The 24,234-nt window shown below is 42.3% G+C and overlaps 1 protein-coding gene across 4 annotated transcripts in view; it reads left to right on the top strand.

Moving 5' to 3' along the window:
* ABLIM1 (actin binding LIM protein 1) overlaps nucleotides 1-24,234 on the top strand; it is a 213,833-nt gene that overhangs the window by 132,487 nt on the left and 57,112 nt on the right. For all 4 annotated transcript variants that reach the window (XM_075423804.1, XM_075423803.1, XM_075423801.1 and 1 more), the window contains one exon: nucleotides 484-577. In XM_075423804.1, coding sequence (XP_075279919.1) covers nucleotides 484-577 — 94 coding nt within the window. The remainder of the gene's footprint in view (nucleotides 1-483; nucleotides 578-24,234) is intronic.

The raw sequence follows: 24,234 nt of genomic DNA, 5'->3' as shown, positions 1-24,234 counted from the left end.
CCTAAACTGACTAGTATTTCCACTTTTACTGTATGTTCCTTATTAGTACTAAAACACTACATAACCTTACCATTAAAAGTAACTGCTTATATTCTTGCAGACTACCAAATATTTTTGTGCTGAACAAAAAATACTTGCCTGTGATAAAGACTCTGATCTTCTCTCATCCCCGTGAATATAGTTCCACTGATTCCATAGAACTGCACCATCTGTAGGTGTAGAGAGCCTGTTCTAAAGAATGAGACTTACTTCAGTGGTTTGTACTGGATGCCTTTTCTCAGTGGGAATTAAAGGAATGATTCTGAGGCACTAATGAGAATATGATTTTTTTTTTCTTCTACTACAAAGTAGGCTGCTTGAATTCTCTCACATTTGGCTATTGCTGGGTGTAAGAGTTTAAGACTGAAGACAAGGGAAAGTGCAAGTCATGCTATAACCTATTTATTAAAAGGTGGTTTGTAACTTGTGGATATTCTTTTTCAGAGATGGTGTTCCTTATTGTGAAAAGGACTATCAAGTTCTCTTTGGAGTTAAGTGTGAAGCATGTCACCAGTTCATTACTGGGAAAGTCCTAGAGGTAGGTGTTTTGTAAACTAGAGTTTAAGAATTGGGCCGTGTTCCATTATGTGCTCATGCAACTGCAAATACAAAAAATTCTCAGAAGAAAGTTTTTTTTTCTGCTGATTTTAGGGCAAAGTTGCTAATTTTCAGAAATATTTTCAGTCTTTTACCTTTGCAGTCATCAGGACAAGTATGTGATAGGGAATTAATTGCACCGTTTTCTATAGATGTGCAATTTCTATGTTTCTATTTTAATGGTGATGTGCAAAGTCTATTGCATTGCTTATTCTGTGTCAGATTCGGTATATTTATAGAGGTAATTTGAGCATTGGGATCACCTTTGGCAATCATAAGAGATTTCTGTTCTCAAGTGAGGCCAGGTGATACGAATGATGCTGAGAAGGTGAGAACAACTACTGTGCTGGAGAGGTAAATTGTATGTTCAGAAACAAGAAGGCAGAAAACATCTGAACCATCTCTTTTGTTAACTCCTAGTTGGAGCCCTCAGAGTTCACACTGAAACTGGCCAAATCTTTTGAAGGATGTGTATCTCTTGTTGTCAGTACTGATCTCCATCTCCCGTGGATGTGATGAGCCCCCTTCAGGCTGGAACCCTTGAAATATGCATGGGTCCCTCTGTGTCATCACTGAAATGTTTTAAGGGGTGAAAATGCAGAGGACCTTCCCTGTTGTGCTATCATTGAGATATGAGAAGCAAAACAGTTAGCTCATTTTGCAATAGGAAAGTCTGTTCGGTGGAAAGAACCTGGGCTTTGAGCTCAAGTCTGAACCTGGGCTGTATGGCTTGACTCCAGCTTTCATGATTTTTAATACTCCTGGAAAAAAAAAGCATTTACATGATAAAGTTTGTGAAAGAAATGGGGAAATGCAAAGAACTTCAGTTACAGATGTATTTTGTGAAGAAACTGGATGTGTGGGATGTGCAGAAAATAAACCTGAAAGTGTTACGTAAATAAAAGCAGCTGGAATTTGCTAGTGAATATGTGTTACAGGTTCTCTTTTTGGTGTCCCATCTGCTACAGATACAGGACTGTGTCAGCCCTCGTATGAGAAGTTTCAGGTTTGATGTAAACTGGTAACAGCTTTGTGGTTTTAGTTCTGGAGGTTTCTCTGGTTCAGTATTCAGAATATTAACCAGGATAGTAGCCATCAAATGAGGGACTTGGAACACGTGTGGACACCCAGTGCATTTGTCACTGCATCTACTGGAAGGAAGTACAGTTTTCTAATTAGCCAGGATGCTAATCTGCCTCCTTTGCAATGTGTGTCTAATTCCTTTGAAGACCCACGTAGATAATTAGCAAGAACAGTCTTGAGTTTTCCCTTGAATAGGAAGGTTGTGTCTCTGGCTTTAATCTAGTGGTCTGCTACTATCTGCTTATCTATTCCCGGCTACGGATGAGTTTTTCAGCTTAGTGCTATGTATTGGTGACACCACAGTTGCATTCCAGTGCAGGAAGCACTACAGGACAGAAGTAATTGGATTTGTGAGATTGGGAAATGTATCAGGTATGCGTGGCAAGGTTTTGGTAGTAAGGGGTAGTAAGGTAGTGAGAAGCTGCTAGAAGCTTCCCCCATGTTCAACGGAGCCAATGCCGGCTGGCTCCAAGATGGGCCCGCTGCTGGCCAAGGCTGAGTCCATCAGTGACAGTGGTAGCACTTCTGGGATGGCGTAGTTCAGAAGAGGAAAATAACCTGCCTAACAGCATTTTGCAGCAGGAGAGAGGAGTGAGAACATGTGAGAGAAACAGCTCTGCAGGCACCAAGGCCAGTGAAGAAGGAAGGGGAAGAGGTGCTCCAGGCGACGGAGCAGAGATTCCTCTGCAGCCTGTGGTGAAGACCACAGTGAGGCAGTCTGTGTCCCTGCAGCTCATGGAGGCCCACGGTGGAGCAGATATCCACTTGTAGCCCGTGGAACGGACCCCACGCCAGAGCGGGGGGTTGCCGAAGGAGTCTGTGACCCCATGGAGATCCCGTGCTGGAGCAGGCTCCTGGTAGGACCTGTGGCCCCATAGAGAGAGGAGCCCGCACTGGGGCAGGTTTGCTGGCAGGGCTTGTGACCCCGTGGGGGACCCACACTGGACAGCCTGTTCCTGAAGGACTGCAGCCCATGGAAGGGACCCACACTAGAGCAGTTTGTGCAGAGCTACAGCCCGTGGGAAGGTCTCACATTGGAGATGTTTGTGGCAAACTGTCTCCCATGGGAGGGACCCCACGCTGGAGCAGGGGCAGAGTGTGAGGAGGAAGGAGCAGCAGAGACAAAGTTTGATGAACTGACCGCAATCCCCATTCCCCTTCCCCTGCGCTGCCTGGGGGGAGGAGGTGGAGAAATCGGGAGTGAAGTCAAGCCCAGGAAAAAAGGAGGGGTGGGGTTAAGGTGTTTTAAGGTTTCATTTTTATTTTTCACTATGCTACTCTGATTTGACTGGCAATAAATTAAATTAATTTCCCCAAGCAGAGTCTGTTTTGCCCATGATGGTAGTCGCTGAGCGATCTCCCTGTCCCTGTCTCAACCTATAAGCCTGTCATTGTATTTTCTCTCCCCTGTCCAGCTGAGGAGGGGAGTGATAGGGCGCCTTTGGTGGGCACCTGGTGTCCAGGCAGGCTAAACCATGGCAGGAAGCATAAAAAAATTCGAAAATTATTTTAGAAGCACATAAGTGCTCTAACCTGCAAGCATTGCAGCCTGTTCAGAGGCATGGAGACGAAAGTGGGAAAAGAGGAAGTTACTGGAATCTGTGGAGAGCTGGGAAGAAACAAGCTATTCCTATTTGGATCTGTTGCATAGTGGGTATGAATATAGCAAGGTTGCACTCATTGTTACTCATCCTAGCATCAGTGAGAAAGAAACGAGGATCGTGAGCCATATCCTTTCATAACTAAGTTTGGACTAAGGAAAGACTAGTTCAATTGAACTAGGACTTAGCTGTCCCTCATAATCTAAGATAAAGTTCAGATTATCAGAGACATTGTGTCCCGGGCAGGACCTTGATGCGGTCATTTTGGCCCCAAGGTTGGTTTCTCACTCCATAGTTCTTCCTCTTCTGATGGCTATTTATTATCAGAAGAGACAACATTTTGCTGAAGCAATGAAACATGTCTAAACTCTTGCATGATCTACCTCTTCTAAGAGTCAAAATGAGATAAAAAAGATAAAGATTTTTCCATTTCACAGAATCACAGAATGTTAGGGGTTGGAAGGGACCTCTGTGGGTCATCTAGTCTAACCCCCCTGCCAAAGCAGGTCTCCTAGAGCCAGCTGCACAGGATCTTGTCCAGGTGGGTCTTGAATATCTCCAGAGAAGGAGACTCCACAACCTCCCTGGGCAGCCTGTGCCAGGGCTCCGTCACCCTCAGAGGGAAGAAGTTCTTCCTCATGTTCAGACGGAACTTCCTCTGCTTCAGTTTGTGCCCATTGCCCCTTGTCCTGTTGCTGGGCACCACTGAAAAGAGTTTGGCCCCATCCTCCTGACACCCACTCTTCAGATATTTATAAGCATTTATTAGGTCCCCTCTCAGCCTTCTTCAGGCTGAACAAGCCCAGCTCCCTCAGCCTTTCCTCATAGGACAGATGCTCCAGTCCCCTCATCATCCTTGTATTTGACCTAGGGCCTGCAGAATCAGATTATGTTGGTGGGTTAGAAACAGACCCAGTGAGTGATCTTATCGGTACATGGAAATATTAAGCATGCAAAGTTCTGGGTAAGACTAGAAATTTTAATTGCGTATTTGTGGCTTTCATTGATTACCAGAGGCACAGCCTATAGTAATACAGTAGAGGGCAGCAGTAGTTTTCAATATGTAACTGAGACCAAACTGCTCTAAAGCCTGTAGAAGTTGAATTACTCATATAGTGCAACTCTTTCCTGGTATGTTCAAATTACATTTGAAGGCTGAATACTGTCTGAAAGGTGTATATTGAAAAAGTCCTGAGGAATTTTCACAAAAAAAATTAGTCCTGTGTAGTCAAGGAGGCCGTTCAGACATTGGCTGAACTGCATTACAGTGTACATTAGCAGCCGGGACAGTCCATGAATAGAGTTCTCCGTGTATCATCTGGGAATGCAGATGCAGGAGAGACATTCAAGTGCTTACTGACATTAGATAGTGCTTGAAAGGATTAGAAGATACAGATAAGCGGCTGACATTCAATAATCAGAAATTTATCAGAACCATGGGCTAGTTTCTTGGCTCCTTCTTGGCTCCTTTTACACTGTCGGAGATGCACGGTTCTGAAGGGGCAGTACTAATGTCTCTAAATTAGACTAAAGGAACTAATAAGTCAAAACTTAGGATAACAAAATCATACATCAGCACATGTGTCCCCTTTGGGCAGAAAAGGTAGTCTAAAGGATGAGGTCAGAGCATGGCATAAATCCTCTGGTAACAACGGAGTTGAGAGATCGGAAGCAGCCACAGGGCCACGGGAGATAATTCACAGAGCAGGATGCCACAGTTCAAGGATGGCTGCAGACCTGTTTAAGGCAGGACAATTAACAGTCTCCTTATCCTGTACAGGAAATCACCCGCAACCTTTCAGTACCCCTGAAGCTTTAATTTAGATGAAGCTGGAGATTCTCACAGAAGGATTACTGTCTTCCCTCTTTGTTTTCTTTGGCAATGTTTCTTTGGCAAAGTTGGATATTTTTGATGATTTATATCATGTGGGTTGTCTCTTGTCCTGCTGCCTTTCTTGGGAAGGAAACCACATTCTTGGTGTGAAGTAGCACAATTATGGGAACTGTCTAGGTAGAGGTTATGGCATCGCTGACCTGCCCAAGTTATACCTACTAATGTCCGGTGGGGAAAAAAACAAAACACTTTGTATTTTGTCTTTGTTAATAAAAATAGTAGTAGTAAATTCACTGATCAGTATCTTTCATTTTATTTGTCAATAAAATAAGTTGTGTCAGGAGCAGGGTATGCTATTTCATCATCTTCATCCGAAGAAATGACTGGAAGAGAATGATGGGAAGTATATAGTACATTTTATACAAATGCTTCCCTCTAATGGATCAGAAGCGATTAGCAGCATGCCACTGTAGTGCTGGTTGATTTTCTGTTCATTGTTATTACATCTGGGACAGTCAGGTGAAAAACTGAAGGGAAATGAAAGCATGAAACTTAGCTGTGGGTTCACAGAGGCTAGTGGTATCTATTTTTCCAGTAAGAGATTAATTTTTTTGTTTAGAGAGAAATTGAGATACTTTGCAGCATTGCAGGCTTGCAGCTGCTGCTCGTTTTTGTCCCTCAGCATGGCTTAGTACCTCTGAAAAATCAGGCTTTCGGTCTGCTACAATGAACAGCCAGCAAGAGAGACAACCACTCCTGCTGTGAACCTGAGCGCCTTCATCTCAGAAGGAGTTATGCCGTGCCCCTGGTAGGCTCCCTCAGCAAAGCCTGTCAGAAAGGCCAGGGTTTGGCTGCAGACCTTGAGATTTAAGCCTTGAGAGGATGGAATTCCTCCAGCCATTCTGTAGAGGTGATTCCTCTGCCCAGTTTAGAAATTAATTACTAGAAAAACAGCACTTATTTTGCTAATATCCACACACCATGGAAGAATGCTCTTTTTTTCTAGGCCATAGATCTAACAACTTTCAGTAGCCGTGAAAATATGCAAGAAAAATACCATGTGCATGTAAGTCAACTCAGATATTTCTCATGTATTATTTGGCACATATATTTCTGTGACAAATAATAATAGATGATAGCACAATAATTGTGAGAAATATCCAATGTAAAATAGATACTGCCAACTTTCTTGAGCATACTGGATACTTTAATACTTGAGTATTTCGGGATAATGTCATCAAGGCAACAGAGATCAGTGTTCTTCCTTGGATTTCTCCAGCAGAAAGGAATCTTTATTTATGAAAAATTACTCATTTCCCATTAACTCTGGTGAAAAACATTTTCACGTAGACTTTCCACTAAGCTAAAGTTTTTGTAGCTTCAAGGCCTGCCTATTGAAAGATGTCCATCTGATCCTAATGCTGTGAATTTCTGTGTAGACACGTGTAACTCCACAAGTCTAACTAAACTTAAACACGTATTTAGCTATTTGAAAGATGCTGACCTAAATGATTTTTGTCTAATGTGGTTATCATACACAGTATAACTGTTCGTCTAGGGTTGAATTCAAAATACATTAAATCAATGAGAAGCTTTCCGTTGACTTCAGAGAATGGTGGACCATGCCTGTACCCATGTATTTCATCTCTGCTTATCCAAAGGGTTTTACAAAACTTCAAAGTGGTATTCTTTTAGTTCTGCAGAGAGAAGACATCAGGGCAGAAATAGATGGATAATTTGCATGAAATCATACAGAAAGCGTGAGAATAAGATTCAAGTCTGAAGATTTTCACTTTCTTTCAGCTGTTACTGGTACGGACAGGATTTGATCTCATCATCTAGAGATCGAGATGCATATATCCACTATCAAATCCCTTAACCATCTTGCTACTCTCCCTGTTTATTTTTATAATGGTACTTTCTTAATATTAATTTGCAAATCAAAAGCCACTGTGTGTGATTTCTCCTGGCTGTGCATAGCTTGAGTTCCTCTTCTGATGAGCTGCTGCCTGCCTTGTTGTTGTTTCCTGTGCACTGCTGAAACTTGTACCCCACCTTGTAGGCAGTGGCATAACGCCATTTTAACAGATGGACCTGAAAAGAGAAATGCCAGAGCACCAGAAGGCTCCCTTGACTTCAGCCTGCAAGGTCAAGTTCTAAATGTGTTTTTGATACTGTAATTTATGCTGAGCTTCCCCTGATTTTAAAGAGGAGTAGTAATTTAAGACATGGTACTTAATATGAAGGAGGTTTAGTACTTGTAGATACTGCTACTTTTAATTTGACAGAATTTTAAGATGTTTCATCTGTGCTGCAACTAACTCAGAGAGATGTCAATTCTGAAACACCTTGACTTCTGAAGTTAAAAATAAATAACAGTAATTATGGGAGGACAAAAAAACAAACAAACAGTGAAAGGGGCTGTGGTTGTGTAAGGAAACTGTATCAATATTTAAGAAGCAAAGAATGTGAGCGAGAGGAGCCTGTAAGTTTCTTCAAGTGTTGTTTTCAAAACTAGATTTAGAAACCTGTGCTGTGAGGGGTTCAGAGAAGTTTTTGCTGATTCTTTACATGTGGATGAGTCTGTTCTAAATAAATAAAAAACAAGTAAGTGACAGTAACAACATTGCTGTTTCCCATATGAACTACAAATGATTTATTCAAACAGTCCCTGTTTAAGTTGTCCAAGGATGTGCCTTCTGCCAACACTTAACCATGCAAGCAGCTTTGCTCATGTGAGTATTAGTATTCAGATACTTCAGTTGCTTGACTTTCAGGGAAACTCAGTGGCCCACATGTTTGAGTAATTTATTTTAGGGAGGTTTAGGCTCATAGCTCATGTGAAAACGTCACCCTTCTCTGCAAAGATCTGCGCAGTACAGAGTTTAGTTAGGTACTTCAGTACGTTCGTGCATCTGGTCCTGTGTTCTTGTACCAGTACGCTTTCTAGATGGAGGAACCATGTGAAGAATCGCTTAAAACAAACAGAGATTTATTTCCTGTCCATCCAGAAATATTAAATGAAAGGCTAACATATTCTTCTGCTGAATGAAATATTTAGCAAGGCTGTTTTCATAGTGGTTATCCAGGAAGTATCACAAAACATGTCATTTACCAGACTTTAATGACGCAACCTGTACTGGTAACACAGGTTAAGGTGATTTAAAATTTTAAACACTTTTAGAAATGAAGCAAATGATGAATTGAACAAAGACTGTTGATATGATGAATCCAAACGAGTTTGGTTTTGGTGGTACATTAAAGTTGTGATAAATAACATCCCTGAAGAATGAATTATCATTCAGTTTTCGTATCACTAGGCATCTACTGGTTTGGGTGTCTTATAGGCTTGGGAGAAATTTTGTTCTCAACCAGTATCTCCCAGTCAACATTGTTATCTTCACACACTGCAAAAATGCAGGGGAAAAGGCTACACAGCACATAAAAAGAAGCAGTGGGGTTTAGTGCATGCTTTGTTAGTTCTGTGATCTGCTTTGTTTCTGTTTAATTTTACTGCTGTTACAATAAATAAGAAAACACGAACACATTGCCTGCATGTCCCAGGTAAATGGTAAGAAAAAGCAGGAGCGCATGCTGTGATTGTTTGCTCTCTGAGTTGGACAGGTGTACGCTGCAGACCACGGGGCTTTTGAATATGGAAAATACCTGTGGAGAGATCAAATAGGTCAGTGCAGAGGGCCCACTGTAAATTCATCAAGTGTCCACAGAGTCTGTCTGAAGCGTCATCTCACCCAAAATATGCAAACAGGCTGAACGGGGCACGTATCAGTGTGAGAAGTGGCCGCAGCACTCTGCCTGCATTAACCTGAACTGGACTACACTACCATTTCGCTGTAACTAAGTGTTTCTGACAAAACTAGACTGACACCCAGGAGGCTGTATGAATTCTTCAGAAGCCGTGGAAGTAGTATTTAGTCACTATTAGAGAAAGAGAGCACTGATTTCATTCTCGGCAGACGCCTCTCCCCAAGGGAAAAATGTTCTGAGTTGTATCAACATCAAATAGTGACACACAAGTGGTGAGAAATGGTCCTGCCCCTCCCTGGGCCGGGGTTCTTCCCCCTGTGCTTTTTGCGGGATGGGTTGGCCAAGTCACTACCGGCGTGGGTTTCGTGTGCGGGGAGGATCATGTGCTTGGTTTGGTGGGTGTGCGCAGGAGGGTGCGTGAGTGAGAGCGGCGGAGGCGTGGGGCTGGGGGCAGTTCCAGGCGCTGCGCTGCGAGCTGCTCCGGTGACACCAGCTGTCCGTCCGCACATCGCTTCTGGTGCTGCTCCCAGTTTGAACGGAGCCGGGCTCGCCGGGCTGAGGGCGGAATGGACTTAGCCTGAAGAATTATTATCAGAAGGTAAATCCCTGCCTGTGAAACTAGATCTGAAGTGGAAGGGGTCGTGGCTTGCTTTTAAGCGGGAGAGGGAGGTTCAGCTGCGTGATGTGACCGAATAGCTCGCCAGTGGTAGCGTAATAGGGTACTTGTGCTTTTGTTCCTCTGCACCGGAAGGATTTTTTTAAAAGGCTGTATGTAAGTCTGATTTAGGTAAAGAAAGTGCAGCTAACATGTTTTTAAACTGCCAGGAAGAGAGGAGAATGGCACTGGGCTGTTTCTGATTGCAGCTGATTGCTGATGTTTGGAGGAACAATCCGATTCTTTATCTCAAACAACTCTTAATACAGTTTGCTGGCTCTTTTGATCACTTCTGGAGATTTGTTGCATAGAAATAAGGTTAAAGTTTGTTTCCAGTTTCCCTGCTTTTTTGCTGAGACGCATTTTATCAGTTAATGTAGAACACTGATTTTTTTTTTTCTTCTTTTTCTGTACTGTAGGATTTGTTTGCATAAAAATGGGGAAATGAAAAGTTTAATAATAACTCAGGATATGGGTAAATGGTTCAGGCAGGTTGTCTATGTAGCTGAATAGCAGCATAGATTTAATTTAACTTAGACCATCCTTCTCTAATGAAAAATACGCTAGTGTAATTGTCTAGAACACCACAGCATGCACAGGGTCACAAATCTAGAATAAATATACTTCCAGAAAAATAACATAAATTGCTTCGTGGAAAAATCTTTCTAACAGGATTTTTGTGATCCCCCCTCCCATCTCAAAAGATTGAATTTGGCAAGAGGAGTATCTGTAGTTGGGAAAGACTTGACATACGAAGACGACAGAAGAGTGCCTGCAGTTGACAGAGCCCTAGCAGAAAGTTCAGTTGCTATGGGAACGTAATCGCAAGGCATTAACTTCTCAGCAGTGGTTTGGAAACCATCCTTCAGTCAATTTGAACATCAATAGGAAGGGGAGGAATGTTAAGAGGATGTAGGGATGGTGAATAAGAAGAGCAAGTTGTAACAAGTAATTTGAAAAAATAACCAATTAAAGCTTCCTTATTGCCACACAGGGATTTGTGAAATCTTGCAGGTGCTTGTAAAAATGTGGCTTATCTATGTAAATTGCTTTCTTAAGTACAGTGTTGCCAATTAGGATCTATATTTCCTGGCACAGCATCTTTAGCTTTTGCCTTTTTGATAAAGTTAAATATTCTCTAGTGTGTTTCTTGCACTAAACATTACTGAAAAACTTTTGCAGGTTGATCAAAATACTTTAAAATGACATTTCAGTAGAGGCATTTCTATTAGTATAAAGTTTCTTGCCACCAACAGCAGCCTTTGTGATGTATAGCCGTTGCATGTATTCCAGTAACACACAACAGGTACTGAAAAGAAGCAGCTTTTTTCGTGTCTTAGAGGTGCACTTAACACATACCAGGTTTCAGTAGAAGAGTAACTTACCTGGATGACTTTCTTTTCTTGTTACATAGCTGCATTGAGAATTCAATTGCATGGTTGTCACTGCAGAACACGTCTTGTTCTCTTGGAACAGTCTGCTTTAGGGAAAACATAATACTCTTATTTTTGTTTTGTAGCTCACATAGCTGCTTCTGTTCATCATATAAAGCTTTGCATTGTGCTAGTGCTACCTGCCACAATCGCCCACAACAGAGACAGAAAACTAGTAATGATCCCTGCACCAAAGTACTTACACTGAAAACAAAACTTCCTCCGGTATCGCAGTCTCACTGTCGACTGGGATGTAGCGACAGGGGAACGTGAGGCACTCGGGAGCAATACGAAAGTATTTCAGCCAGTTGGTTTTTCTTTCTCCCGAACTGAGATCACAATGAAAAATGGATTAAGTGGTGAAATTCATTTTTGCAGGATTATGATCTTTCATTTTTAAGTCCTGCTTTAAGTCCTCCTGTCAGTAGAGAGTTTGATACTGACTTCTTGAAGAGCAGGATGGGACTTAGACCTGTCCCCTGTGAAAGGTCACTGTTGGGAAGAATGCAGCAATCACATTGAAACTTGAGAAGAGGAGAAGAGCCTGTTGGGGCAAGTCTGTAGCTGTCACCTGTTTGTAACAGGCTCCATCCAGGTATTGTGCTCGATGTTCACACTGTGAGGAGTCAGTTCCCCCATCTCTTTTGTCTGCTTTGTCAGGGTGCTGTCCTAGGGGAAGTTAAAAAAAGGAAAGAAAAACAAAAACAAACCCAAAAGGTATGTCTGGAATCTCTAGGGTCTTTGAAGTCCACAGAATTAACACCTGTCTTTACTGAACAGGTGCCTTACAGGTGAAGAACTATTATACATGAGTATTTTGTGGGTGAATAAATGTTTGAAATGACCACCTGGAACACAAAATGGGTAAATTTTAATTACATGCTCATGCTACATTAGAAGATCATATAGGTCTAATAGTTCTAAAAAGGGTAGAAAGGAGGACCCTGGGAGCTACCAACCTGTCAGCCTCACCTCTGTGCCTGGGAAGATCATGGAACAGGTCCTCCTAGAAGTTCTGATAAGGCTCATGGAGGACAGGGAGGTGGTTTGAGACAGCCAGCATGGCTTCACCAAGGGCAAGTCCTGCCGGACCAACCTTATGGCCTTCTGTGATAGTGACTACATCAGTAGACAAGGGGAGAGCTATGGATGTCATCTGTGTGGACTTCTGTAAGGCCTTTGACATGGTCCCCCACAACATCCTTCTCTCTGAATTGGAGAGATATGGATTTGATGCGTGGACTGTTCAGTGGATAAGGAATTGGTTGAATGGTCACATCCAGCGAGTAGTGGTCAACAGCTCAATGTCCAGATGGAGACTGGGGACAAGTGGTGTCCCTCAGGGGTCTGCACTGGGACCAGTACTGTTTAGTATCTTCATGAACGACAGAGGGATTGAGCGCACCCTCAGCAAGTTTGCAGATGACACCAGGCTGTGTGGTGCAGTCCACACGCCTGAGGGACAGGATGTCATCCAGAGGGACCTGGATGAGCTCGAGAAGTGAGCCCGTGTGAACCTCATGAGGTTCAACAAGGCCAAATGCAAGGTCCTGCACATGGGTCAGGGCAATCCCAAGCACAGATCTGGGCTGGGCAGAGAATGGATGGAGAGCAGCCCTGAGGAGGACTTCGGGGTACTGGTGGATGAAAAACCGGACATGACCTAGCAATGTGCGCTTGCAGGCCAGCAGGCCAACCATACCCTGGGCTGCATCCCCAGCACAAAGCCAGCAGGTCGAGGGAGGGGATTCTGCCCCTCTGCTCCACTCTGATGAGACCCCCCAGGAGTCCTGCATCCAGTTCTGGACCCCTCAGCACAGGAGAGACATGGAGCTGTTGGACCAGGTCCAGAGGAGGCCACAGAAATGATCCAAGGGCTGGAGCACGTCTTCTATGAGGAAAGGCTGAGAGAGTTAGAGCTGTTCAGCCTGGAGAAGAGGAGGCTCCAGGGAGACGTTATTGCAACCTTTCAGTACTTCAAGGGGGCTTATAAGGAAGATGGGGACACGCTTTTTGGCAGGGCCTGTTGTGATGGGACAAGGAGTAATGGTTTTAAACCAAGGGAGGGTAGATTTAGACTGGATACAAGGAATAAATTTTTTTACAATGAGGGTGGTGGGACACTGGCACAGGTTGCCCAGAGATGTGGTCGATGCCCCATCCCTGGAAACGTTCCAGGTCGGGTTGGACAGAGCTCTGAGCAACCTGATCCAGTTGAAGATGTCCCTGCCCACGGCAGGGGATTGGACTAGGTGACCTTTAAAGGTCTCTTCCAACCCAAACTATTCTATGATGATACTGTTCTTTGGATAAATGTCTGGCATGTATGACATACATTACAAACTTTTATCTTTGTAAGCGGGAAAACCAGCACACAGCAAGAGATGCACCTGTTCGTCACCAGCAACACAACCACTCTGTTATTCAAACTTTCTGTGAAAGTAGCTTGGGATGTTTTGTGTTTTGCAGAGGTCTCTGAAACAAGGATCAGAAATTATTTGAGTATGAACTAAAATACTGAGAAATTGATTTTTACATGTAGGATTTGGAGGGAGAGTCTTGTGCATACAGATTGATCTGCTGTTGCTTTGAAGTCTTTAAAGTAGTTGCATCTTGGCTGGAAAATGTTTTTTCCTGGCAGTAAGGAGAGTGAGAACTGAGTCAGTAAAGAACTTCAGGCAGACTTATCTCAGCAGCACCCTTGAACTACGGCTGTTGAGGGAGCAGTCATGGAGACCCTGTACTTGGCTGAAAACTGAATGGCAGCAAATGGCATTAAGTATCCCTTTCTGCTTTATATCCATCACCTTTTCCCTGTTCGTCACCACAGTAATATTGTTGTATCATGGTTATTTTGTTGGAAGAGTTTTCCTGTGGTAACTAGAAATCTTGATCTGATGTGGAACTGAAGAAAACAAGGCAGGGAGTAAAATCCCTGTGTCTTGGCTCAGGCAGACATACTCGGATGGGATGTTCATGCCAGCTGGGATTCAAAAGCGTGCTTGCATAGTTTTGCATCTGTGGTTGGAAATCACGTGTGTCAGTAGTGAGAAAACTGACAAATAGGACAAAAAACATGGACTTGTGCCAAAAATAAAAGGCTCTGCTTTTATCAGCGTACGTGTTGGTGGTCTGACATTTATTCAAAGTTACTCTATTTCTCTGCACTAACTATTGACTGGTTATCTTGATGTCCTTTGATATTTCCATTTTAAATTTAGTGTAACATAAACACTTTGGCCAAAATTACAAAACAGAGGTTCCTGAGAACTGTCTGGATGTAGTTAAATCCAGGCTCATAATTGTATTTGAGTTGTTATATATGGAGTTAAGAGCAATGTGAGTGGGGAAAAAAATATCTGAAGAAAATCTGTACCTTCCCTAGACTGTCATCTAATATTTGCTATGACCTCTTGCTGGAAGAGATCTCCAAAGGTAGCAGGTAGCATTGCAGTTAATTGAGGATCAAACCTGTGCTTGAGACTTTTTAAAGCATTATCGGATCAGAATGGTTGGAATGACAGTGATTTTTAGGATCAGTTTGCTACAAGAGCAGGCTCTAGTCACTAAAAGTACTCCATGCTTAATTCACTCCTAACATGTTTTCATGTTAGAGCAATCTCTGAGTCTACCAGGTACAAATTAGCATCAATTGAGTTCTTCATGTCTACTTTGTTTCTTACAGTCTACCTTTGTTTTATAGTATTTGGTTATTTTCTGTGGATGTACTGTGTGTGACCTGTGCTTAGCTTCCTTTCCCCCCTCCTTTGGCCTTCGCAACTTTATTTCTCTCTTGTTCTTGGGACACTCCCTCTGAATAGAATGCAGACAGCAGAGTGGAGACCAGGCTTCGCTGAATCGTGTGCCAAAGGTTCCTGAAACAGCCTTCTGACAGAAAACTGGAAAGACAGTTTTGTGTTAGATGAACAAGAAAATCAGCTACAGTTACTTGGATCTAGTGGTGTGCTACGCGGAGGTCTGGCAGGGCTGGGAGTCTGAGAATTTGAGCTCTCCGCTTGGCTCTGCTGCAAGCATTAGTTTTGATCCAAGGTGAGTTGCTTAATCTCCCAAGCTCTCACTTGCTTCATCAGTTAGAAAGTGGTTTGCGCTTGCCCACTGAATGGGTTAACGTGAGTTTTGCCTAGTGCTACGCTGATCTGTTTTCTCAGCCTTCCCCATCCTACAGAGCCCTGTCTCGGTGCTGGACACTTTGGGATCAGCAGCAATTCTGGTGCTGATGCAGCACACCCAACCCCAGAACTTCTCCTGGCGTGGTACTTGAACTGTCCCTCTGAACCACAAGCTGCACCAACAAAATCTCCCTTCTGGCAGCAGAGCCCCTGCTACACCAGGGGTTTTGCTGCTTAGCAAAGACAGCTCTCAGTGAACTCATTAAACTCCATTGGAGACTTTTCCAGTGTAACCTTACACTCCGACTCCAATTATTGTGCTGTTTGGGTCCAGCCCTGTGCTCCCTAGGATGCGTCTGTGAAAGCTGCTCTCCACGTAAAGCCCACTGGAATGGATTTTAAGGTCAGAGAAACTGCTAAGATCGTCTTGCTTGACCTTCTCTTCTCAAAATCATAGAGCTTTTCCCTAGAAACCAAATGAAAGCTTAATCCTTTGGGAAATTATCCTGCCTTGTCATGAAAACTGTAGAGTGATTGTAAGGTCATGAATTTTCCATCTTGCTGCTTAAATTACCTTTACTTTTTTAGAAACTTCACCTTATTTTGAGATTGAATTTGTCTAACTTCAGTTTTTTGATGTTGTCACAGTTTTTTCAGTGGGCTTGAAAAAGCTCATGCTCTTCCCTGCTATTATCTACTTTCTTTGCTTTTAATCGCCTGTCCCTTGTGATCTGGTGTCATCTCTGAAGCCTCTCTCCAAATAGGGATTTGGCTTTGAGTCCTTCAAGTTCACAGCTGAAGACTTGCTTTGTGTTGATGGTTCTCCACTGAACTCTGTTCTGTAAAATCCGCATGTTCACACTCATCGGGTTTATAATGGTGATGTTACAGTACCTGTAGTCAAAAGAAAAACCTTTCTTCTCCTTTTCCTTAATATTCTGTGTATACATTAAATGGTCAGAAGACCCAGCCATTTTGGGTACTCTGAGAGCCTTTTCTGGGAGATTATGAATGATGTTCTCAAACCACCACAACACGGCCTTCAGTCTCACAGGGTCCGCTGTCTTGATTTACAGGCATATTGCATTGAACTGTTAAAACTTACTTACTGGGTTTAGATAGCTTGAACAAGCATTGTCTATGAGTCATCAGCAGATTTACCAGGAAAGGTTTCATGTTCTTGCCTTGGCTAGTAGCAGAGGTACCTCATGCTGTGGGTAGAAGGAAGGATCTCTGAGGTATCTGGCTCAGCAGAGCCTCCCCTGCTAACACAACCGTCTGTCGGAGAGCCGCCTAGCTACAGTTTTCCTAAGACTCTGGACTACAAATTATTCAAATCTCCAAATTTGTAAATGTTGATTTATGCAAACACTAATTAAAAAAATCTTGCTCAATAAACAGGATCAAGCAGGAAAAATATGTCTTTTGGCATTTTTCTGTGCCTCAAGCATATGGATCATGGTAACTTTTTTGTTTGTATTTCAGAACACGGAACTTGGAACATTCAATAGGATGTCTTAAAAACTCCTGAGTTTATCCTTTTATGGTTACTTTGAGATCTAGAAATATGTTCCTTTAAAATTCCACATGCACATATATGTATACATATGCACATGTAACACTGCTCTTTATTTCTGTCTATCTATAAATGCAATCACATCATGATCAGAATGGAAATAATTTCTAATTCTTCAAATTGCAAATAAACTTTTTATGTTAGGATGAGGTGTAGTATTACCTGCTGTCAGATGCAAGACTTTCTGATTCATGAACTAATTCTATTGTGTTGTTTTTTAAGATACAAAGGTTTTTAATTAAGTTTTCTAGCTAAATTTCAGCAGGTTGAAGTCAGCTATATTTCAACTGATAGAGAAAGTTGTTTCTAATTAAATAGATTAGTAGTATCTCAGTCTTCCAAGATACTTCCCATTGTTTTGGAGATATTATTGCAGCACTGAATAAAACTTCAGTTAACGTGATCTGTTAATGCATATACATCAAGCTCTTTTATTAGAAATTCAGCCAGAGGGACAGGTCAAGGCAGTCACAGTTGCTTCATGCAGAGAGTTAAAAGGAGAAACACGATTTTGTTTCACTCTTGAACTCACATGTTCCTGATAACTCAGCAGTGCTGTTGTCACCTAATGAAAGAAAACATGAAGAGGACTTGGAAAGTGGGAGATTCCTGGTGTTAGGGAAGATTGCATATTGTATGTATCCGGTGCATAATCCATTCACAAGACTCGTGCTGTCGCTAGACTCGTGCCGTAGAACCAGCGCCCAGCAGCAAACCAAGCTAAGGGCTTTGCTTTGCTTTCGGCAGGCTGGAAGCTGTGGCTGGATTGGCTTTCCTGCCCTGCTGCAGAGAGACTGGTCACTCAGCTGTGCAGCTCAGCAGACATGCACAAGAGTCTTGGGAGTCAGCAGAGGTGTTTTACTGGCTGGTTGAAAAGGCCCTTGGCACTATGGTGAAGTTACTGTAAAGCAGCTTCGCTGGTTGATTCTGATTCCAAACTAATCCAACAATATGAATGTGGCTGTAATCAAGCCCTTTAGGTGAAGTATCTTTTCATGTCAAAAATCCATGCCGGACAAAATATATACAACATAAAGGAATATTTAGTTCTCTGATGCTTTGTGAAGCCAGAAGATTACAGAAGACATAGAAAGTCTGCACCTGTACTTACAAACTGGACCTGTTCCAGCATTGTTAGGAAATAGAGGAGGGCTTTGTATCAGGCCTTGCCAAATACTTGCTGTTGAAAAGTTCAAAATTAATAAAAATAATCTGTGCAATAAACATGGCTGGATTATGCCCTCATATGCACCTAGTATAAAGGTAATGAAGGCAGTGAATTCCCAGATTTGTGTTGTAATTAGATTGGAATGAAACTACGTAGAAAATGTGTCAGTTCCCTTACCTTTTCACTACAAAACAGAACACACACCTAAAGAAAATGCTACATACATTCAATGGTCAGCCGTCCTCTTTTGCAGAATATACACATAATCGTAATAAAATCTAGTACATATATCTCCTCTGTATTGTCTCTGATTCGCTACATGTTCAGTCATTGAGATTACGTTTCTCTGTGCCTAAATGTAACCCAGGATCCTATCAGAGGTGGTGTTGATATCCTGGCAATAGGCGATAAAGCTGTGTCTGCTCTTGCTTTGCTCCTCTGTGCTGCCCAGAGTGTGTTAAACGGCCACTTTGGGCTGCTGTGGCTACACTTCTTAGTTGCGTGGAATTAACCTTCTTTATAGTACCAACCTCCTCCTGTTAACTGTGTAGGTAATATAAGTTCATAGCTTTGGTCCTGTGTGTAGCGATGGGTGGATTTGCCCCATGAAGACGGAAGGAATAGCTCCCGCAAGAACATAGTTGGTAGTTCAGCATTTCACCACGGTGTGCAACTCGCTCAGCGCTGGATGTTGCAGGAAAGTGAGCGCTCAGGGCAGAGTTGACAGTGCAGCCACAAGTGACTGCTAAGATCTTACTCAAGGAAGCCCAGTTGATATTCAGCTGCCACAAGGACTGTTTCTTCATGCCAGCAGAGCAGTTGTACAACTGGGGATTCAGCCTGAATCATTACTCACATCTTTGCTTTAAGGAGTAATTGTATTCCAAGCAGTGAATAATTGCATTGCTATTAGCAGCAAGTAATGAGTATAACAATATTGTATGCTGACAGAATTAACACTAACAACTTACAAAGTTTATTAGTCCATCTGTTAAGGAATATGCTAGCATGACATTGACAGTCACTTTTGGGATGCTGGGGAGTATTTTTGTATAAAAATCAGGAACTGGGCATGAATGAACAGTGCAGGCGTCCATAGCAGCAGGACAGCTGCCGTTTTGGCTTACCCACGGCAGCCCAGCAATTGATGAAAGGCTCTGAGGGCCCTCTGTGTCTCTTGTATGCACGGTGTCACTCGGATTTACAGTCATGGCCTCACGCTCCAGTTCCCACTGTCCCCTGGTGTGGTGTCTCGTGTCCTGCAGCCCCCGCAGCCTGGGAACTGCCGGTGTGAGCTCTGCTCCCCGCTGCTCCGTCCTGCCTTGGGTTCAGCAGAGGCAGAGACGGTGCTGAGAGCTGTTCCTGTTGAGATACTGTGACAGTAGTGTTAAAAATGGCCTTAGGACGTCCTAGTTTTAAAGATATGTATCAAACAAGGATTTATCAGGCCAGAATATTTTCAACATTTAAATTGTATTACACTTTCTTTCCTTTGGTAGTAACAGAGAAAACAATTGTAGATTCCAATGTCCTTTAGAAGCAAAGGAGCTGCACTTTTATTTTTGTATCTGAGCACAGATACTTGTAGTGACTTGCTAAACAGATAAGAGCCTGGGAAAAATGAGTGGACAGTTTGGGTCAGGATGTTATTAGAGGCAAATTTTGATCTTTGTAGTGTTTGTGCTGTTCCAGCCACTCGTGAGATCACAGAAGCCTGCAGAGAAGGAAACAGTGGAATTTGATGTTATACCAAACATGAAACAGGGTTGCAAGTTCTGTGACCTCTGCAAGTAATTAAAATAAAGCTTCACTGAAAAATGGTGGGCTACTGTCACAGTTCCTGCTTTACAATTCATGACATTCCTGAAGGGATTTAAAAGATGAGTCCAAGTTATTCTTTGTGCTTCTCCTTAGTCCTTAAGAGTGTTAAGAAATTAGGTCATTCTCCTCGGTGTCATGGTAGAACTAAATATTTTACTAGGCTTGTCCATCAAATGGGTCCATTATACCTGGTCATAAAAAATTAAAAAAAAATATAAAAGGGGGGGGGCTTTTACTCCTAAATGTGCTCTTAAAACTATATAGCAGTTTTTGTGGTATTTAAATAGTATTAGAAAAGTAAAGTTTTCTACATGTTTAATAGCTGCTTGTCAGGTGATTGCTAAGATATCTTTGAATTGAGAGTGAGTGAGTGCAGCTGTGCAAATGTAACGCAACAAAAATGCACTTCATTGTGTCCTTTGGCCGGTAGAAAATGTCTGCTGGTAATTAGTTCTTCCTCTGCCCGACCCACTGGCATGTGAGTTCTCCTAGCGGGATTCTTGTTATTGTTCTCTCTGGCTCTTGTTCCCTGTTGTTCTGGGAGGAAGGGCAGAACTGAAGGCATGAGTAATAGGAAATCTTAAGCTCTCACGTTCGCCAAAGAGGAAAACATTTATTTAATCAGACTAGAGCTATACAAGCACTCAGAGAACAAAAGTCTTGTGGGAAGTGGGGACAGAGGGGACGGACTCGGAAAATACAGTCCTTGGGTTTTAAAGTACTGTCACCGTGGGGTTAAAGCTGTGTGTGTGCTCAACACAGGTACTTGTTATGCTGGGTTGCTGGGGCACGGTGTATCGGCTTGTGTGCAGCTGTATTGGTAGCTCCCAGGCTGGAATCATTCTCATGATCTCCTTCTCCATATTATGCATATAATGTACACACTGTGTATAGTAGATAAATTCAGTAATATATAGAAAATAAATAGAACACATATATCGCTGGTCAACCACAAATCAGTGAGACTTGCAGAATCATGGAAAGCTACTCATATTTAACACCCATATATTTACATTTATAATAACGCTTACAATATACCTTTGACCACTGTTCCTTCATTCTGCAGTTCTAAGGCTCTGGAAGTATGTGATAAATGACTATATACTACTACTTCTTTTTATCTAGTTTTTCTGTCTACTGTGTTCAAATGGGATTTAATCCAAGAACCTATTTTAGGCTTGTCAGTGAGGGTAGAAGATAAATAGGAAAGTCAGAAGAGATTGTGTATTGTTATAAATTGATAACTAATGTGCTGTAATTCTGCTGCAAATGCAAGTGCCAGCTGACTTAAAAAAGAATGTACAAGCAGTGACAGTAGCACATAGGTTTAATATTTCATTTGACAAGAAACTTTACTGTCAACTCATTCAATTCCATTTAAGAATTTGTATGCAAAGTAAGAGTAATAATGTTCAATATTATTTTGGTTGGTTTTAGCACTTCTAGCTAAGCAGTACTGAGGTATTTTCAGCAATAAATTCAGCTTACTCAAACTTAGTTTAGGGACAGTCCTCTAAGGTTTGGCTCATAGTTTGCACTTGATGGTTTGTATTGTCCCGAAGACCTCAACCAAAGCTGAAATAATTCAGAAGGGATCAGAAGCCATACGGTAGATCAAAACTTAGTGGCTGCAGAGCTGTATTTTGAACAAGAAGGTGATTTGTTGCTGATGGTAGGGTGCAGGATGCAACTTGAGAAGTCCTTGTGTAGGAAAGCTAGCTGTAAGGGGTTTCTGGACGTGAAGTGAACTTGAGAAGGGGTAAGGAGAGCTAGGCATAGTGGGAAGGAAGTGACTTGAACCCTCTTGCACCTCCGCTGAAGAATCTTCAGCACAAATGTGCGCTGAGTTAGTGCAGCTTGTTGCAGCCACCAGGACTGAGATACAAGCCTTACAGTCCAGCACGGTAGCTGAACATCACAGGCAGCTGCACATCGGCCGTACTGAAGGAGGGTTTAATAGCTTGAGAGCTGGGTAAGAGCAGATCTCTGAAAAGTCTGAGTATTTCATCCCATTGTAGATCCAAAAGGTTTTCCTAATCCATTGTAAAGTACTGATTTTTAGCAACCAGTTTTCTGAGATGATGACAGCAAGTCAGGCCTGGCAAGGTTAGCCCTGAGTCAGGTGAGATGCAGGTGGTTTTCCAGTGGATACCCACTGAAGAAAGGCTTCTGCTCCTGAGTCATAGAAGCGTTACTGAGGCGGAAAACTCATGAAACTGGTTTGGAAGCGTTCAGCAACAACTGTGGCTGCTCTGACGTGTAACTCCCCCAAAAGCTCTCCAGTGCAGGATGAGCTGGCGCTTCCGCTTCGCCAGCCCGTGTTACCGGGGCTGTGGTGTTCGTTCGTCATCGCTCGCACGAGGCTGAAATTTGGCCAGTTGTTTCAGCCTTGGGGAAAGATCCGATAAACTTTAAATCTTTGGCTGTTTTGAAGAGACATGTGTATGTTGTTTAAACTATATTCTCTTGACAGCAGTGTATCAGAAGTTTTTCCAGGAAAAAAAGTCTTCAGAGAGGCCACAGGTCTGCACACAATATTATGATGAATTCTGGGTTTGTTTGTCCTGTAAATAGCCTGGCTTTTAAAAACATGTAGACTGCTCATAGCAATTAACAGTTGAGTACTTGAATCCAGGCACTCTTTTCTAAAGGATCATGAAGAAAAGCCTCGTGATGAGGAGAAAAATGAGTGGAATATTTATCGGATGATCACAGCAAGTGAAAGACTCATTAATATTAGCACTAGATGGAATAGATACAGACCCTTTTAGGATCAAGCCAGGAGAAGTAACTGGCCAAATTTACTATGATTTAACTGCAAAACAAGGAACAGGAATCTCAGAAGCTTGGGGGAGGACTGCCAGAGTAGCTACGCAAAACCCAAAGGATGGGCACTTTTTGCTTATCAATGAATTTCAGCATTTGATTAAAACATAGATGCAATATGGTTTTCTTGTTCCTAAACAAAGAAACAAAAACAGACAAACAAGCCAAACCCTCAAAAAACCACAAACCAAAATCACCACACCTCAAAGGCCAGAATGGAAAAACAGAAGCTGGACTGTACAGGTGGGAATGAATGTGGCATTTGCTTTGTCCACATGCCATGGTCCTCTCACAATATGGGTATCTCTGCTGGGTCCTAACTACCCTTCTTAAAACTGCATTGCCTGAGTTGAACATCAGGGTGCTTGGTAGGGAATTATGTCTTTATAAAACCTGCTTCAACTGATAATCCTTACATACAAAGGTTTTGGTCCTTTGTGTCTGGGAATTTGGTAAGCATCTCACAGGGTGCAATCCCACCTCAGATGGGATATCTCAGACGTTAATTAATAATAAAAATAAAAATATAACAGGCCATGTACTCTATCCAGTTCAGACTGTGTAGCTACTTAGCTACCCTACTGAATACCTTCTGAGGAGCTATGGATTTTATTTCAGAACAATCTACGTGCCTACTGAAAATTCGAGCTCTGTTAAGCAATGACACAGTTATGCCGCAGAGATATTCTTTAGTTGGATGAGACAAGCAGAGCCCTGAGAAGATTCCAGTTTTATTATTTAAAATCTATTTTTCAATTATTGTCTTCCTGTTTGGAGAATATAATTTCCTGCAGTGATTCAGCCTTCTTAGGAATCTTTTATATCTCATTAACTGGGAGTGGTTCCCAGGACATCAGATTTGTCCTCATCTTTAAATCGAATATGTCTGAAATAAATTGTGACAAGCAGCTCTGTGGGTCCCACTCTGCTGAAGAACTTTAGGAATACTCAAAAGTTAGGATTTCTTTTTTACTAAACACAGATAAAATTGCTCTTCCTCTGTATGAACAATATTGTTTGCATGAGGCAGAAAGGGCAGAGAAGGATGTTGACATCCGCTGATGTCAGATCTGCCTTTGAACTGTGCTCAATATTCACAGCCCTAAGCTGCGTGTGTATATATATATTCATATAAGTAGCTGTTCGTCGCATGTCTGCATTCAAGATCAGAATAGCTGTGGTTTGATGCCAGCATTACGTTTCACATACGTTCAGAGTTTCTTCATTTGCTTTTTCTGAAATTCCAGTCTTGAATGGAACTGATGGGCCACCTCAGGAGTTAAATAATTGCTAGAGACAATCAGAGACAGAGAGGAAAGCCAAGAATGAAAATGATAGAAAGAGAATGAGCATTAATTGTGTTTTTCCTTCTCAGTTCAATATTGGTTTTGTTGCTGCAAGTGAAGCATCATTTCTGTGTTTCTTCCCTCGTTAGCTTTTCCTCCTTGAATAGGCATATCCAGTAGTGACAATTCACTCTCCCTTTTATCAGAGACCCTGTTTTGCCAGACAAGTCTAAATCTGTGGGGCAAAAAACCCTAAATCGCATAGTCTCCCTGTTTTTGGCTGCTGCCCTCTACGGAGCAGGAATCAGCAGCAAAGGCAGTATCTGAGTAAGAGAAGTGCAGCTTCTTTGCAGCTGAAGAGTGAGTGTATGGGTAAACTAACAGCACACAGAGTTCTCTTCTCTGGCCATGTATTGC

Source organism: Opisthocomus hoazin, chromosome 6 (genome assembly GCF_030867145.1).
Source record: "Opisthocomus hoazin isolate bOpiHoa1 chromosome 6, bOpiHoa1.hap1, whole genome shotgun sequence".
Lineage (NCBI taxonomy): Eukaryota > Metazoa > Chordata > Aves > Opisthocomiformes > Opisthocomidae > Opisthocomus > Opisthocomus hoazin.
This window is presented reverse-complemented; position numbering and strand designations above follow the sequence as displayed.